Raw genomic sequence first — 16,960 nt, forward strand, 5'->3', positions numbered from 1 at the left:
GCTAATTTAATGGTCACCAAAGGTGGATCATAAGGATTTTTACTCCCTTTCCCCCAGTTGAGGGGCATGATCACTGTGAAATGTAAGTCTTATGTAAGGTGAGTAATATCAGTCTGGCAGTTGCTGGCATTCGTTTTGATTTCCTTGAACAGGACCAACATTTTAAACCTGTTTTTCTTAAGTTAAAACCATTGAGAACACCGTTGACAATGCTGACCAAACTTTCACAATAATTAAATTGAACATATGCAGGGTTTAGTGCTCTTATGAATTATGGTCTGTGTTTGAGAAGATGAAAAATGGTATCGTGGGTAGACGTAAAAAACGGACTGATTTACATTAATAATGTTTCATTTATTATTGCAAGGTGATTTGTAGATCAGTCAACCAGCAGTCTCCTGCAGTTATTTTGATCCTCTCAAACATGGCTATTAACTCCCCTTAACCGTATCCAGGGGTGTTCAATCCCCTTTTCCCTTCATGTGCTGATGATGACGTTATACTGCAGATCCTGAGGTGACGTTACTTTATCTCGCGAGCTTATGGAAAACAATCCAGACGATCTTTCGGCCCCCCTTCCCACGCCCCAGTGCGCTGTGGGATAGTGGCACTATAAAGTATATCCTCTCTCGGAGAAAGATAAGAAGCCCTAGACAGGAGGGGATGAAGATGGCTGACGCCAAGCAGAAGAGGAACGAACAGTTAAAACGGTGGTTAGGGTCGGAGACAGACCTCGAGCCTCCTGTTCTGAAAAAGAAGAAGACGAAGGTGAAGTTTGACGATGGCGCCGTGTTTTTGGCTGCCTGTTCAAGCGGCGATACCGAGGAGGTGCTCCGAATGATTGACCGGGGAGCTGACATCAACTATGCCAATGTAGACGGTCTGACTGCCCTCCATCAGGTTTGTCAGGTTTGATTTTTATAAGCTTAGACACTACAGTACTCATACAGCAACAATAATGTGTCCAAGATGGTAGCTAACGTTACCTGCCACAGACAGTAATGGAGAAAGGATTCATTCCCACTGCTCGCTCTGTTTACCTAGCACGCCCGTCGTTCTCGACGAGACACAAGGCCATTTGCTGCGTTGTGTTGATTGAATTGAAGCAGGAGTGAAGTGCTGGGTAACGCCAGTAAATAAATTATTCCTAGCTGTCGTTTTTTGGCTAACCGGACATGTTAAATGCATTATTCGGATATTGTGTAAAATATTGATATTATGGTCATCTGGTCGTTGCTATACCAGCAACTGATTCAAACACCCATAGCAGGAAGAGCGACATTTGGCTAGCTAGAATGCTATAGTGTTAGCTAACTATAATGTTAGCCTGTTAGGAAAACTAGCCTTGTTTGAAACTGATCTGTCGCCCTCTGGCAAGCTTGTATGAAGCTAATGCAAGATAACATAGCTACCTCAATATTGTCTCTTTTTCTAAACAATTGCTCACAATGTGTTTGTGTTGAAACTGCAGTTGCTGTGTAAACACACTGGGTAGTAGGAAGTACAGAAAAGCAGCATTTAGCAAGCTAGCTAACTTTAGATAATGGATAGCTTAACTTGTAAGTTGCTTTGCGGGCTAGCGAACGCCAGCTAACTAGCGCAGCCTGTGCAAATGGTGGAAAACGTTCACTGTCCTTTAGAATTGAAGGTAGTCGGCCCGGCCGGCTTTGAAACTCCTGTTCAATGAAGTCAGTTAATTATCATGCCAGATCTATAACGTCGATGTTCTAACAATCAGCGCTATTTTATTTGGGTGCAGTATTTGTTCTTGAACGTGAGGAGGGAGTGTATTAGCTGTAGCAATTGCAGTATTGAGATGAATGTACATTTCGTTTGCTATCCATAAGTCTGCGTGAGTCTAAACTTGTCAGGACGACTAACTGCACACTCAATCATTTGCTGTTGGTGACTACTAAACCATTTTTTGGTTTGTGATAGCAAATATTTTAGCCTGAAGCTAACTGGCTATGTCTTTTGGGATTAAATTGACATGCAGCTTTGTAAATATGTTTCCATTAATTATATTCTTAGTTTAATTTAAATAGCCATTATTGTTTTTCAATATTGTAGCAAATTAATAAGGTTTGTATGCACATTTTGTCATACCAAATGGCATAGTTTCACATGTGAGTCTTTGGATGATTCTAGTGTTGTGATCTATCTAACTGTAAACTGAAAGGTTTTTACAGTCTGGAGATGGCTATTCATTATTACAGCCAACCTACCTATATCCTGCATGTGTTTGATCTACAATGTTACATATGGACATGGGTTATGTTGCACAGTCAAGTTCTGCGGTCGGTTAGCTGCGGACACCCCTCAGAGAATGTAATGGTAACCTGTCAATATCTGACCCTTTGAGCTCTGTGGAAGAAGCCTGTCCAATGTTTTGGGCTGGTATGTTTTTTTGTCAAGACTTGAGCAAATGTCTGTCTTACCTTGGACACTGACTACAACATTTGCTTATGCTAGCTAGCGTTGCCTTGATAACAAAATTCAATTCCTGACGCGGTGAAACAACTTGTATCCACCAGTTAATGACTGTGGAAGTAATTGTCAGAATAATGACTTTTTTCTGAAGGTCATGTCTTTATGGTTCATTGCATTGTAGTTGTAATGCTTAACCGAACTAGGGCTGCAGAATGTATCAAATTCTCATTGAAAACAATGTTGACATTTTCTCAAATTTTGAAATTCATCTTAGATGTTTTATCTGTTTTTATAGTTACCTCAAGGTTGATCCTTGCTACTGCTTTCTGCGCTCAAGACCCTGCCCCTTAGGCTTAATCAGTGCCGTTCATCTTACTTGTTTGATTGTACGTTTGTGCAGTGTTCTTTTAGGTAAAATGTAGTCAGTCAAAAATCCTAAAAAGAACAATGTTGCATGACACTTAGCTTTTCAATGGCTATTTTATTTTTATGACTCCCAACAGTTCATTAGTGTTCTGATCTATATGGTACGAAGAATTGCAATCACTTTATTTTGTGGATATCTCAGATTTTTCTATGGATCATACTCCGCCTGAGTTACAATGGTTAAAGGTTTCACGCATGGGGCTAAATGCGGAATTGTATAGGAGTGTTTTCCATATGCAGTAAGTAATGTCCGTGATGGTTTATTGAAGAACTCCTGTGTGCCCAAATAGACTTTTTAATCTTCCATTTGCAGTGATCTCACCCCATTACTCATCACCCAGATGTCTTATTTGCTAAGCATTGTATCACCAATGCATCGCTTCTTTGAAGTACAGAGCCGTGTGCACTTTTTGAAAACTGTATACGGGACAAGCAGAACGAGGAACGTGCGATGCGGCGCACGAGTCGTGACTACGCCTGGAGTTCCTTTGCGGTGTGTTACAGCATGGGATTCCTGGCTTCATAGTGTTAAGCATAAGAAGCAATATAGGGATTTGTGTTTAACACGCTAATCCTAGGATAGCAGGTTGGTCGGGCTGGTGTTGGTTTGCTCCAACTCCGACACGTCTGCTATTCTTGGCGAAGTGACTCAGTCTATTGCCTCTGTTTGTTTTGGTTGCTGTGTTGTCCGTGATGGGTTACTAATCGTCGTTTACGGTGGGTATCTCTGCCTTTGGGGAGGTAGTCTGGTTGTCTTCGAGGTGGGGTATGCAACCCTGGTCGCTGTGGGCCGCTGGCACTTTCATGTCGTCTGATTTTAGGTGACCTGAAAGACTAGGAATTCAATCATTGAATCAATCAGTTGGCTCAGTTTGTCTGGTGTGGTGTCTTGTTGGGACAGAGCCTTGCCGCGGTGTACTCCTGTCTTAGAGAATCAATGGTGCCAATATTAACTGTTGATCCCTCTACCGAAATGGCATAGATTCCCCCACATTGGGCTGTAGATGAGAAATGGTCATGCTCTCATTTGCCAATTCTCCCAAATCTTCCCTGCCCACATTCCCATTTATTGCCTCCTATTTCAATCGGTCCTTTGCCGCTGTCAGTCTTTTGATATGCCCGCCCCGGTTATTTGGTTAATTGAATTCCCAGTTGTCTGTGTGAGGTTTCATAGGCCTAATCAAACATGATGGCTCAGTATTAATTGGTTTAGTAGTGACACCGCACATGGTTTTAACATTACTCTAATGCTGGATCCAAACATGGACCTGACTGACCACTGATTAACACACATGTAGGCTAATTGATATGGTAGTGACGAGTTGCCTTTTGCTTGTAGCTGGAGAGATTTTAATTTGCCCTGCGCATTGTGGGTTTGTTTTTTTGTGCCAGTTGTTGGGCTCTGAAGACATGGGCACTTACCCATGTCCCCTCATGATGAGGTGGTGTTCGCTAGTTTTGTAACAGTCCTCCTTGGATGCAGTGACTGTGCTGTGCTCCGGCCACTCTGAGTGCCAGGTTATAAATACCACCTGCACCAGTTCCTGACTCGATTTGAGATGATACTAAGTTTGGGTATGAGTCACTGCCGCCCTACATGCTCTGGGAAGCGTGGCTTTGTAGTGGAGGCCTGGAATACATGTAGGGGTTATGTCTGTCTCTGAGTTACGTTACGTACATGCTTGCCTTTGGCTGTATGGAACACGTGTCATCTACCAGGCACTGATCAAAAGCCTCTGACCTGCAGAAAATTCATTGCCTGCGTGCAAGGTATGTACAGATTAAACCAGGAGCCTAAATGAATCATGTAAAAATGGCAGAGGTACGGGAGTCAGGTGAACCGTTCTAATCTCCGGACCACACATGCTCCCTGGCAACGGGGGAGTGGCGGTTCGGTTGACTGTCTGTGCCCGTCTGTCTCTGTAACTGGTTTCCTGTTGTCCGGTCAATGAAACGATAGAATACAAAAATGATAGCTTTTCAAAGAAAATGTCACTCCTTTTAATGAAGCAGCATGTGTGTTATTCTGAAACATTCCCCCAATGTCAGTGAGCCTGTTTTCCCTGTTGAGGCTGCCTGTTTGAGATGATGTGATAATCTACTCAAACCAGGCTCTGTGTGTTGTGCGCGTGTCCCAAATAAGATGCGGGATGACTAGTGAAAGTACGCGCCAGTTTATTCCACAAAACTATGCAGCTGATTGGTCAGATGGCTATCCTTTAACACTTCTGATTCGGAGGTCAGTTCTAGCTTAGCATCGTGCTAGGTTAATGCCGTATCTGGAAGCCTCTAGTACAGCGACCGGCTCTTGTCTTGTTGCTCCACAGAGGTGATGTGAGGAGGTACAGTGAGGTGTGAATGAGCAGGGGACGGACTGCAGAGAGATGTGCGTAGAAATGCACTGGGTGGGTAGCATTCCGCCCCTGTCGTCCTGGCCTTTGCATTCCCCGCATGACAGTCAGTGGAAACCATGGCAAATGCAGAGCAGGCATTCCTCAGCTGTCACCTAACCCCCAGTCCTCCCCTCTCTCTAGCTTGCCTGCCTCTCCAGGAGATGCCAGGAACCAGCTGAATGGTGCCCATTGCGCCGTCAGAGCTCAGCCTGCACAGGAAAACAACCGGCATATTATCCACTCATCCCTGGCCTTTCTATTCATAAACATGTTCTGTCATTGGTGCTTGTTTGCCATTCCCTTAGTCTGTCTGTCAGTCAGTCAGTCGATCAAATGTATTTCTTAAAGACCTTTTACATCAGTTGTTGTCACAGAGTCCTTTTTAGAGGAATCAATTGTTCTCACTTATGAGCCTGGGGTCCCAGATACCAGTTGTTTTTCCATTCAACAATGTAGTTAATTGCCCTCCCTTGGTGTCCCAGGTCTATATCGGTCCTTGATAAGAAGGCTAAAATAAAAACCAGTTGTGTAAACTCTGGTGAAGAGGTCAGTGGAACTTGACCCTGACAATGGAAATGCAAGTAAGATGCACTGATTTCTGCTGTCCACCAGCTGAATGTGCTTGTTTGTTTACATGTTGCTGTCCTAAAATGTTCAACTCTTCAATAAAACTAGGAAAATCAATAATAAATAGTTGGGTAAGTATTTTGTTATTAGATTAGTGGGCTGTGTGTGAGATTTTGTGTTCTTATGGATGGAAAGTCTAACTTTTTTCTGCTTTTCATAGAGCTCTCTATTTGTTTGTCATCATCCTGTAAGTTTTGTTGGAGTGAAATTTCTTGTGAAATGCATTGTTTAGTATCACATTAAGTTGACTTACAGTGGCACCAATGATTGGTTAACCGTCAATCCCCACGTTACTAATTTGATGGGTCAGGCCATGAGTGGCACAGAAACCTTGAGCATAAGGCATCTCCAGTTAACTTGAGTTTATTGAATTCTAGGGGTGTTGTCTGTGTGCTTCAGGCTATACAGATATTTTTAAAGCTGCCTTTTATAAGATCCTCAGCAATGTCTTACCTTTCCTTATACCCTCCTTTACTGTAATTCTGGGTGAATTCCAGAATGTTAAAGCATACTAGTTGTATTTTAGCCAACTGTTCTACTTTGTTTTCTTTATTCAATATTTATCCAAGTAGTTTAGTATAGCACCTTTCGCAGTTATGAATACAATTGTTTTTAAATATCTGTTGCCATATGCCCTCCATAAAACCCTTTTAGTCTTTGCACTTTTCTACTAGTTTTATCCAATTTTTTTTTTAAAGGGAACATTGTGGAAGATGAGTGAAATAAATCCTCTAATCACTTGTATTTATTCCCGGACTAGATTAATTGGAAAAGGTTAATGGATTATCAGAATAGTTGTTAGTTGCCGCCCTAGTGTAGTTCATTGTAATGCAGCTGATCAACGATAAAATGATATTAGAGTTGACATCCAGACAAGCATCATACTCTGACAATCAAGCCATGTAACCATTGCATGGCCTTTTGACAGGCCTGTCTGGTGGACACTGGTACATTTACTACATTTGCATAGACATCTCCCCCCCCCCCCCCCCCCCCCCCCCCAAATCATGTTGTCTCACCCCCCTCGGGGGTCTGGAGAATGTTTGTAAAAACAGGTTGAATGCATCCCTGGTGTCTTGGATCTTATGTGAAGAAACTTTCCCCACATGTTTTTTTTTATGCCTGTTTATAATATTGCAGACCACGAAGGAAAGTTTAGATTCCCATGGACTGCTAAACATCTTAATATGGAACAAATGCAGACAGCAGTGTGTGAAAGCCTTACTGCAGTCACATCCAAATCTGTGCCAGTTACATTAACACATTACATAATCAGTTTAGCTCTGAAGCAGTGGTTCTCTGCTATGGCCGAGGTTCGGTCTGCAATGAGAGCTGCAGAGTGGGGGAGGCTGCGTGCGTGTAAGCGTGCGTGCGTGTTCGTTCCACAGGGCAGGGCCCCATGCCTGAGACAGGTTAACATCTGCACATCACAAAGCCCTCAGCAGCTTCATAGACCTTCCCTGCCTGATATGCCATACAGGATAGCTAGATTCTATATAAGGCGAGGCCTGATTATTTCTTTGAGAAACAGCTGCGACGGTCATTTGCAACATTTTAAGGACATTCTACGCTCAACATGAAATTCAATAAAAACGTTAATGCCATCTGAAAAGCATCGGCACAAATCACGTCCTTAGTAAAAAGACAGGCCGTTCAAAGTATTGTTCTTTAACTCTGGCCATGTTGTGGCTTAGCAGTAAGTAGTCTGTATGTTGGTGGTATTTTTAGCTTTAAATTGGTATTCTTTGGGGAGTAAAAACGGCATAAAACACAATAACTTAATGTTTGTTTGTGTCAGCTCCGATAACACTCAACTGGAGCCTGTGGTGGGTGAAGAGGTTTGAATGGAAATGTCCATTCAGGGAACCTGACCATGCAGAAATGTCCAACTCTGGTAATCGGCTCTGTTGTGGCTGCCAACTGCGAATGTCTATCAAATCTTGCCGGCATCATAAATTAGCCTACACAACAAACTGTATTACCTGCAGCCTATTTTAGGAGTATTTGTTTAAATTGTCCTGAGTTATTGTCCCTGTTTTGTTCCTGATGTTGACATTTTGATAGCGGGGAGGTGGGCTACATTATCCGGTCAGTCCAGCTGGGAGACACCTGAAGAGACAGAGTTTCAGAAGCTGGCATGGGAGGTTAGGGGTGGACTGGCTGCAACTGTGCCCGAATCTTCTGGATCTTTACTGGGTCCCCTACTGCAGCGCTGGTTGCTGTGTGCAGAATGCCCTCACAGGTTCAGCTATTCATTTTGTAATTATCTCTTGTGTGCCCCATTTTATGGGCATATACATGTTATGTATAGGTTTAAAACTTAGAAACTCCTCTGTTCAAAAATGCGTTGAGCTTTACTGCCTTGAGCCGTTTCAATGTTGTTCTAAAAGGAAAACACAATGCCTCAGTGTGTTCTTGACTCATCTTCCAGGAATAATATTCTTTGCCGCATTTGTAAAAAGAAATAAAAAAAACGCTCTCTTTATGTTAAATGTTTTGTGGCTACAGGTTTCTTGTGTGACCGTTGTTCTTTGAATCAGGTGCCACACTTCTTTCTGCAGGGTTCTCATGTGACATACAAGCCATCAGGTTTTAGGGTTTATTTCATTCAGTGCTGCCATGTGGAAGGCAACTGCACTTAAGTGGGGCTAAACATTCTCTATTGACTGCACTAGCTCTGGTCATAATGGCATGGCCGAGTACTTCCGGGGCAGGGGTCTGTGACAGCTCAACAAAGGCAGTGGGGCATTCCGCCGTGTCTTCTTCAACGAACCAAACAGTGCCATGTGTTGTCTGTGAGCCGTGCCTACGGACCCTGTCCACTGACAAACCAGTCACCTTCCTGGTGTGATTATGAACTTTAATTATGAAATGTTCATCTTTTTTTTTATTTCAGGATATCTAAATTTGTGAATGAGTCAATTTCAGCAGCTCCCAATGAACTTGGGACAGTTGCTGGAGCGTGGTGAGGCAACCATATTTGATTTATAACCCCACTCCCCAAAACTGGCCTGTCCCTCAATGGGCATCCTGGCTCAGTCCATATGCAGGATTTGGGAACAGACTGTTTTTAATTTGCACTGAGTGACGTTGAGAGTGACAGCAAGGCGACATGGGCCCTTTTTAAAAGGTGTCTTATCAAATTATGAAATTGTGGCTATTCATAATCTTCAAATGGTTAAACAGCGATTTTCCCTTAATGAAAGAAACCCGCTGTCCGGTTGCACAACTTGAACAATCCAATATATACTTAGCTTTGGCCGGGGCGGGGGGGGGGGGAGACCCACCAAATTAACTTCATTAGCCTAAACCTGGCAGCGCTTTTGGTTCCTGAAACTCACCAATTCTAACTTGAGGTCAGGTGATATGTGGTAATACACAACAATCTCCCCTTCCCGTGTTAATTTTGTTTAGCTTCAAGAACTAGAACAGGGGAACATGTTTTCCCTGTAATAATTTAGCAGTGGCACGCCATCTTTGCTAAACCAGTGCTTCAGTGGGACCCGGTGCACTGTCTATATGCTGAAACCAGGGTTTGAAAACCTGTCTGCCATGACTCAGTGACATAGTCTTTTAGCGTTGTCTTACATAGGAAGAAATTTAGCCTGTGTTCTTAATTATTTCCCAAAGCTGATCTAAAAATCTTTTGGTTTCTCATGTGCTGGAAATGGTTTAACAAGTGTCTCCATTGGTTATAACTGACTGACCTCATTACTGGGTCTTGGAGGGGGCTCACATTTTCACAATGTATTTATCGTTCTATGGAAATATTTGTTGATCAGTACAAGAAGTTCCAAATGAATGATTCAAATTTTATACCGACATACCTGGCTTTTGTTGTTGACCATTAAGGCTTGTTAATTGACCTGCCTAAAGGCAACCACTCAAGCATTTATAATGCGATTATTGTGGCATGACTATTGAGAATACATTAAAATGCCGCTTCATAATTTATAGTTTTGAATCCAGGCAATCTGGATGTTATTGCTCTTTGTGTGTTCTGTTTTTTTTAGAAAGGTTAATGGTTCAGTTTTGATGTTTTCATGACCTTAAGTTGATTGCTTGTTATTTTATGGTCATAAGTGTATAGGGCTGGGCCATGTCTAGATTTACTCATCGTCCCAACCATCGGTCAACAAATCATTGATAGAAAATGTGATTGTCTTCTTATAAACATTATACAGTTTGTAGTGTTGACTTTATTCATAATTTGTTTAAATCTACATGCAGTTCCCGATAATTACAGGCGGACATACGCCAACATTTTCAAAAAATTGGTACTATGATCTAATGAACTTTAGAACTTTTGCAATGACACTCCAAATTGAGCTCCGATGCGTTCTGTTTCCTTTCATCGTCCTTGAACTAGGCTGGAGTCTATTCCATTGATTTGAGATGTTTTCAAACGACAAACACCTGGCTAAATAAGTTCCCTACACAGTGGTTGTTGGAGGAAAAACCTGGGTATTGACAAAGATCCCAGTGGCCACTCTAACAGAGCTGCTGGGCAACCATCTTTGCAGCACTCTTTCAATCAGGCCTTTATGGTAGTGTGGCAAATTGTAGCCACTTGTGAGTTAAAAGGCATATGATTAAAGCTTGAAGTGATCTTTGAGCGTGAGGAAAAACATTCTGCTCTGAAATCAAAATATTAGGCCTGAATGCCCAGCGTTATGTCTGTCAAAAACAAGGTACTGCTAGCAGTTGGCTAGCTCTGTCCCTACTGTGAATTCTGGTAGTGGGAGCGTCCTGCTATGGGGATGCTTCTTGGTTGCAGGGTCTCAAACTTCTCAGGATGGAGGGAATGATGAACGAAGCAAAATGCAGCTAAGCTAGTGTGTGGTTTGGAGTTCCCATTTTTATAGTCTGTCTGGTCTGTGGTATTACCATAACTGAAAGAAGGGCTTTTTGTATTTGTCCTAAGCTATTGGTCTGGAGCAGGTATATGAGCAGTGTGCTACATAGATGGATGTATAGCATAATTATCATGGAGAAATATAGCAACAGCTTGCTTCGAAGCTGCCTATATTTATTTGGGTTTTCTCCCGGGTTTCTCACAATTGTTTTGAGACTGGTAATACTACAGAATGATGGGATAAAAATAAACAAAATCATTAGGAAGATTCAAAACCTAATGACTTTGACAGTAAGAAGGAATTTGGGCAGTACTCTAATTTCAAATAACATCTTTCCCCTATAGCCTGGGTGGAAATATTGTATTGTGGAAATCTTACATAGATTTCAAAGACTGTTTCCAATTATCCAATATGATTCAAATATACCTCTGAATCATCTTCACAGCTGGTTTATGTCTGTCATCTGAAGAGTGACTACTAATATTAGAAAAGCTTGCAGAATGTAGACATTATACCTGTTTATAATTGGCAGGTCTTACAATGTCAGGCAGCATGCCAATGTTTTCATTGAGGTGTTTCCAAAAAACCTATAATCAAGTTCAGGAAGTCCTTGTGGCGTTGTTCTTCACCCCTTTTGAAAATGTAGGCCGATCTGCTGATCGGGACACGTCTACATGGCTTCCTTGCACATTATCTGTGTTAGTCAGATGTCTTAAAGCAGACACATTCCATGTCTTACTGCTTAAGATGACCCCAGGAATAGAATGGTTTTTCCCCTAATGTTACACCCAATAAAACAAACACTCAGGTAAGAAACATTTTCGGCACAATGCTTGATACGCATTTTGGTTACGTATTTGTTTCTGATAATGGACCGAGTCGTTTTATCGAAACCTCCCCTCTCGTGCGTAGCTTGAATGGAATGTCGCAGTTGCCGTTTTTACGCGCTGGGCTCTGCGTGTCGTGACTGATGTCCTGACGCAGAATGCTTGCTTTTGTTAGCCAGTCCATTTCCCAGAGCCTCGCTTGTTGACATTCATGGAAGGGAAACTCGAAAGTCAGACCTAACGTTTTGGTTGTATGGACTGGCCGCATACGGCACTACAAGTTTCATTCCAAAAACGATCATCTGCACCAAACTGTGATTCTTGCTTCACTGCGGCCAACATTTATTTCGTAGTAGTTCAGATAACCGGTTGTGATAATAGGCTACATGATGCGATAAGCCAACAAATGATGGCACTCGCTGTCACTAGTCTGTCCGTGTTCTGTCACAACTCCCGGGCCGACCACACTATATTCCATGCAATTAACTTCAAAGGTTTATAGTACAGATATAATAGTTTCATTCGTGCCCAGCATATAATTGTTTGTCAACAAACTGGCAAAACTCTTACTATGTTGTTGTCTGTATATATAATGTGCTTTTGAAAAGCAACAGCTAACTTCTGTATAAAGCTGTTAATACATTTATATACAGATTTTATTACTAGTCATTAAGCAAGTGCTTCATTAGCCAAATTACTAGCTATGCCTGTAATTGGTTAGCCATCAAAGAAATTAGGCTCTAATTGTAATGTTAAGTGTTCCTCATTCTTACATAGCTGGCTAGCTAGACACGTTATTAGTTAGTTAATCATTTGAATTATGGTATAATTGTGTTATGGCGTTATGTATAATGCCAAATGGTATAATAGCACATGCTTTTAGCCAGCCAACAAATGTTATCTGACCCAAGCCCCAAAAGCTGGGTTATGTCTCTGAATGGATGATGGTATATTCACCTCACACACATTACCCATCTACCGCAATGTCTGTATGAAACATGCATGCTGCAAAAACAGGAGTAAACACTTCTATGTATTTACAGGGACCATTTAAACATCACCTAATATTTTTTTTCGGAAACCGTACCGAAACAATCCCACAATTCCTGTCTGAAAGGGATATTAGCGACACCCAAATTTCTGATGCTTGAGTTCTAGGGACTGAAGTATTTGAGCCCAGCGTCACTGCAGGTTGAAACTGGTTCACCTGGGCTTGTAGGTAGAATTCCTGAGCGGGACTGTAAATCCAACTCCGCTGTTGCCACGTATGTGCTCAGACAGACGTGAATGGCAGGCAGTCTGGGGACGGTCTTGACCGTTCATGCACTTCTTTGCCCTCTGGGAGAAGGCTTAGACCTGTGCAGGCCATGATCAAAGCAAGACGGAGAAGCCGAGGAATTAGCAGTTAATGAAAGGCGAAATGGTGGTTGATTTGAAACCTGAAGCTGCCCATTCCCTCTCCCACATGCCGTTTGATTACAATACGGTTTTCCCCTGCATGCCGACTATCCGGACAATTTTTCACCCGGACGAGAAGCTGTAGCTCTCTCACTGTGTTGTCAGCGCTCCTCAGTTCAATGAGAAATGGTAGTGTTGCATAGTTATCCGTTGACACATCTGTGTAAGGTAAACTGGTATGGGGAACCTGCCAATAGCTTTGAAATCAATCTCTTCCTCCTCGCTAGTATTCTAGCGTGCACCAAAGCTTTGTCTTTATCATAGCATATAGCTGTTGCAAAATGTTTGTGGGATGGCTTAAGCTGTTTTCTTCCTCCTGTGGCGGACTGTCCTCTAGATTGTTCTCCGAGCTGTCCCAGCAGCCGTCACGCTGCCTCACACTGTGTTGGTTGTATGATGGTTTTAAACCACGAACACCTGGGTGCTGCAGAATGTCTTCATTGTCATATGCAGGGGAGGTAACTGTCTTTTGTTGTCGCTGGGAGGGAGAGGTTACATTCTGTCTTATCTCAAAACGGCCCTGTCTTTTTACCTCATGAATTGTTTCAGTGTACCTCAGTGATACTGTGATCATGTATTGCTGGGTACCTTCCTCTCTTATAAATCAATATGAATGGCACTGGTTTTTCAACCCAAGGGAATAAATGTTTACAAAAATAACACATTATACCTATTTTATGTCTCAAAGTATGGGAGGGATTAAAACAATGTCCAACTTGCCTATTTATGTGTAATTCGTCAGTGTTTCTGCTATCATTTCAGTATGGTGCTCCCCCATGGCAAAATAATTCCGTCTTACTGCAAAAAAAAATATTTTGTGGGAAAATAATTTAACATTGTTATTCACATTAATTTGATTTGCTCTGTAAATGTGTAATCTGTTGATGTACAACACTCTTGTGACTGTATAGGAGAATTTCATTTTTGACAGTTGGGCTCCCTGCGTGTGTGCAGCTGCAGTCTTCAACTGGACTGGATACTTGCCGTGGGAAATGCTTACTGTTCTGTGGCAACATTTTCTTTTTTCTTTCCAGATGTTTTATGCACAACCTTTTATATAGAATGAATAATGGCCTACTTAGGTTATTTACTTTCATGTTAGTTTCCTTGGCACAAGTGTATCTAAAGGACTCTAGAACTGTGATGGTTAATTAGGAACTCCCCTTAGGCATATGTATAATATTTTGATGCTTGATCATGAAACAAGGAAAAACATGTCATGCCACTTCTGACATTTAGTGCTGCTAGGTGCGCTCTGCTGTTTTTACAATCAAAATGTTTCTCTATTAGGTAGTCTCACCACCACATGTTTTGAACATGTAGGCTGTGATAGTGTGTGTGTGTGTGTGTTACAGTCATGCGATTTCAAATGATAAAAAGCATTTGACACACTTATTGTTAATTCAACACAGCGGCACAAAATATTTGAGCTGTATGTCATAAATAGCACATCACATTTTGTTGTTTTACTGGCGCAAAAGTGACTGTTACCAAAAAACAACACATATATGACATCACCCATGGCTACACATTGTTCCAGAGGAAACCCATGCCGCTTTGTGCACAACAAACTATTTTTCTACCTTTGTACTTGTAAGGCTAACCAGTCTGTCTCTCCCTCTGAGCGTGTGATTGATCTAATTTTGTGCTGAGCCACCCCCATCCTTAAACTGCCAGTAAAATTGCTGCATTCAGGACCATTTAATTACAGGCTTTGGCCTATGTCTGTCTGTCTGTGTAGGTACATTATCTAAATGGATTGCGTATCTTTGCCGTTTCATTTCCACATTGCATATGTTACGCTAGATTGACATATTTTCTGAAGCGTGAATATTGTCCGGTCAGAACCTCTACTTAAGTCTGTCACAGATGTTCTTAGCCTGATTAAATGAATTATTAAATTAACCAAAAAATTTGCCTCCTGTCTTATGTCACATGATGTGCCTATGTTGAGAAAGGAGGCTGCTGTTAGAAACAAAGCTAGTGGTGTTTTTTCAGCCCAGATCTGTGACCACTTACAAGCACTGAGATGCTTACAACATGTATAGAATTCATGTTGAACCAATAGTTAGGTCAGATTTAGTTTCCTCAGTGCTGAATGGTGATTCATCTGAGCTTTCCAATGCAATTTACTTTTTATGGGGCTCGGGGAAAATATGGTGTGCTGTAGGAAATCCCGACATCCCGTCTCCTTTGGAGCTTTTGTCTCTGTTCAAGACTAATGTTTATTTTCATTGGCATGTTAAAGGTGTGCCCTGCCGTTGTCCATTTCAGAGGGCCGAAAGGCTAAAGGGAATGCTGATTCTCTTTAATGGGGGGGATAGGGCTGAGAGGGGGATGGTGGGGGGGGGGGATAGGGCTGAGAGGGGGATGGTGGGGGGGGGGGGGGGTGTTGGAGAGATTTTTCAGGCAGAGGAACAGGAAGTGTCTGTTTATTTTTCTCATTTCCTCACTGAGGCTCCACAAGTGAGCTCTGCTTCATCTGCTAACTCCCTCTGCCTACTTTTATTACGGTAACCTTCCCCGTACACTACAGCACATTCTGCTCCACAACCACCAACGCAGCACCCACACCTAGCTCCTCTCCTACTTGGAAAGGCCAGTATGCACCCCTGACATTGGAGAGATAGCCGTCCTGACTGTGAACTGTTTGCTCACTGAGCAGCTTGTCCTTTTGAGGAAGCAACACTGATGGTTGTCTGTGTCTTGAGTTCCTCTCTTGCACAATTGCTGCCCTCTGCTAATATCAGGGACAAGAGGTCGTGTCTCTCTTGCGTGGCCTTAAACAGTGTGATGTGCACTTGTATACTGATCCTGTTTGCGACGGTGTGTTCAGATCCTGTATGGATTATGATATTGATGGTGGTGCAGGGTTAGGGCTGGCATCCATGTTTTGCTGCCGTAATGGCTATGGATTGGTGGGATACCTAGCGGGTAGACAGACAGACACACACTATCCATTTTAACTCTGGGTCCAGTCATGGCTTGGCCTGCGGGGTGACTTGACCATGAACATCAGGCTTCATCAGAGTTCTTTCCGCACAAAGATGACAATCTCTTCTTTTTTTTTTTTTTCTTCTCTGATCACACGACAGAATCTCTACCATGATGCTGTGTGTGTGGCGACTTCTCTAACGCCTTTTAGGAGACATTGCAATGAATGATTGTCGTTTCCTTTTTATTTTTAGTGCTTGTGATGCAAACGTAGTAAAGCTTATCAAAAGTCCTTCCTTACATGGAATTTCCTGTCTGAGATGGTGAAAGATGACTTGCTAACCAACATGATGTTACGTGGGAGAGACTGTGCCGCACTCATCTGTCCCTCACCCCCATTCTGCCTGTATGCACCACCCCCAAGAACCCCTGACATTTACAGCTCATGGAAACAGACTTGACTCTGTCGGGCTATTGTCTTGGCTGCTGAGCAGAGAGGGTAAGTTGAAGTGAAATGTACAGTTACAATCTCATTGGCCTTTTTTTTTTTCTTTCTTTTTTTTCCCTCTGCTGACATCCTGGCCTTTTTCCATGGGAATCCCAGAGCCATATATGGTTGTCCGCGGCAGCAGCAGTAGTTGAGGCGGAGTTCTCTCAGTGCACCCGGGTTACCGGCTCATCTAGTGGAGGAACCCAGCTGGCCGCCCGCAGTGCTTCCACAACCCCGTCTCTGGCCTCCACAGTAGCTCTGGCAGTGGATTTGGCCTTTCACTTGCTCGCTCACGCACTCACTCACTCACTGAAATGTTCGTGCTTTTTTCTTTCTTCTTCCTCCACTCATTTGTATGCGCATGCACACGCGCACACGCGCGCGCCATGCATTCAGGCTGTATGAAGGAATTCCTTTTGTGGAAGTGGCTGCGCGCCTCTGAGCCGGTGACATAGCCCAGGAGGCGTGGCCAGAGCACCAAACCTCGAAACCCTGAGCCCCGGAGTATTACTTATCTGG

The 16,960-nt window shown here is 42.7% G+C and overlaps 1 protein-coding gene across 10 annotated transcripts in view; it reads left to right on the forward strand.

Annotated features, from left to right (window-relative positions):
• The first annotated feature begins 561 nt into the window (after positions 1-561).
• Positions 562-16,960, forward strand: part of ppp1r12a (protein phosphatase 1, regulatory subunit 12A) — a 58,194-nt gene continuing 41,795 nt past the window's right edge. For 5 of the 10 annotated variants that reach the window (XM_010887191.5, XM_010887192.5, XM_010887197.5 and 2 more), the window contains exon 1: positions 563-900. In XM_010887191.5, the coding sequence (XP_010885493.1) occupies positions 664-900 (237 nt within the window). In that variant the 5' untranslated portion in view covers positions 563-663. Of the gene's footprint in view, positions 901-16,960 lie in introns of all 10 variants that reach the window. The other 5 variants (XM_010887201.5, XM_010887195.5, XM_010887198.5 and 2 more) reach the window with 2 other exon arrangements.

This window comes from Esox lucius, chromosome 23 (genome assembly GCF_011004845.1).
Source record: "Esox lucius isolate fEsoLuc1 chromosome 23, fEsoLuc1.pri, whole genome shotgun sequence".
Classification (NCBI taxonomy): Eukaryota; Metazoa; Chordata; class Actinopteri; order Esociformes; family Esocidae; genus Esox; species Esox lucius.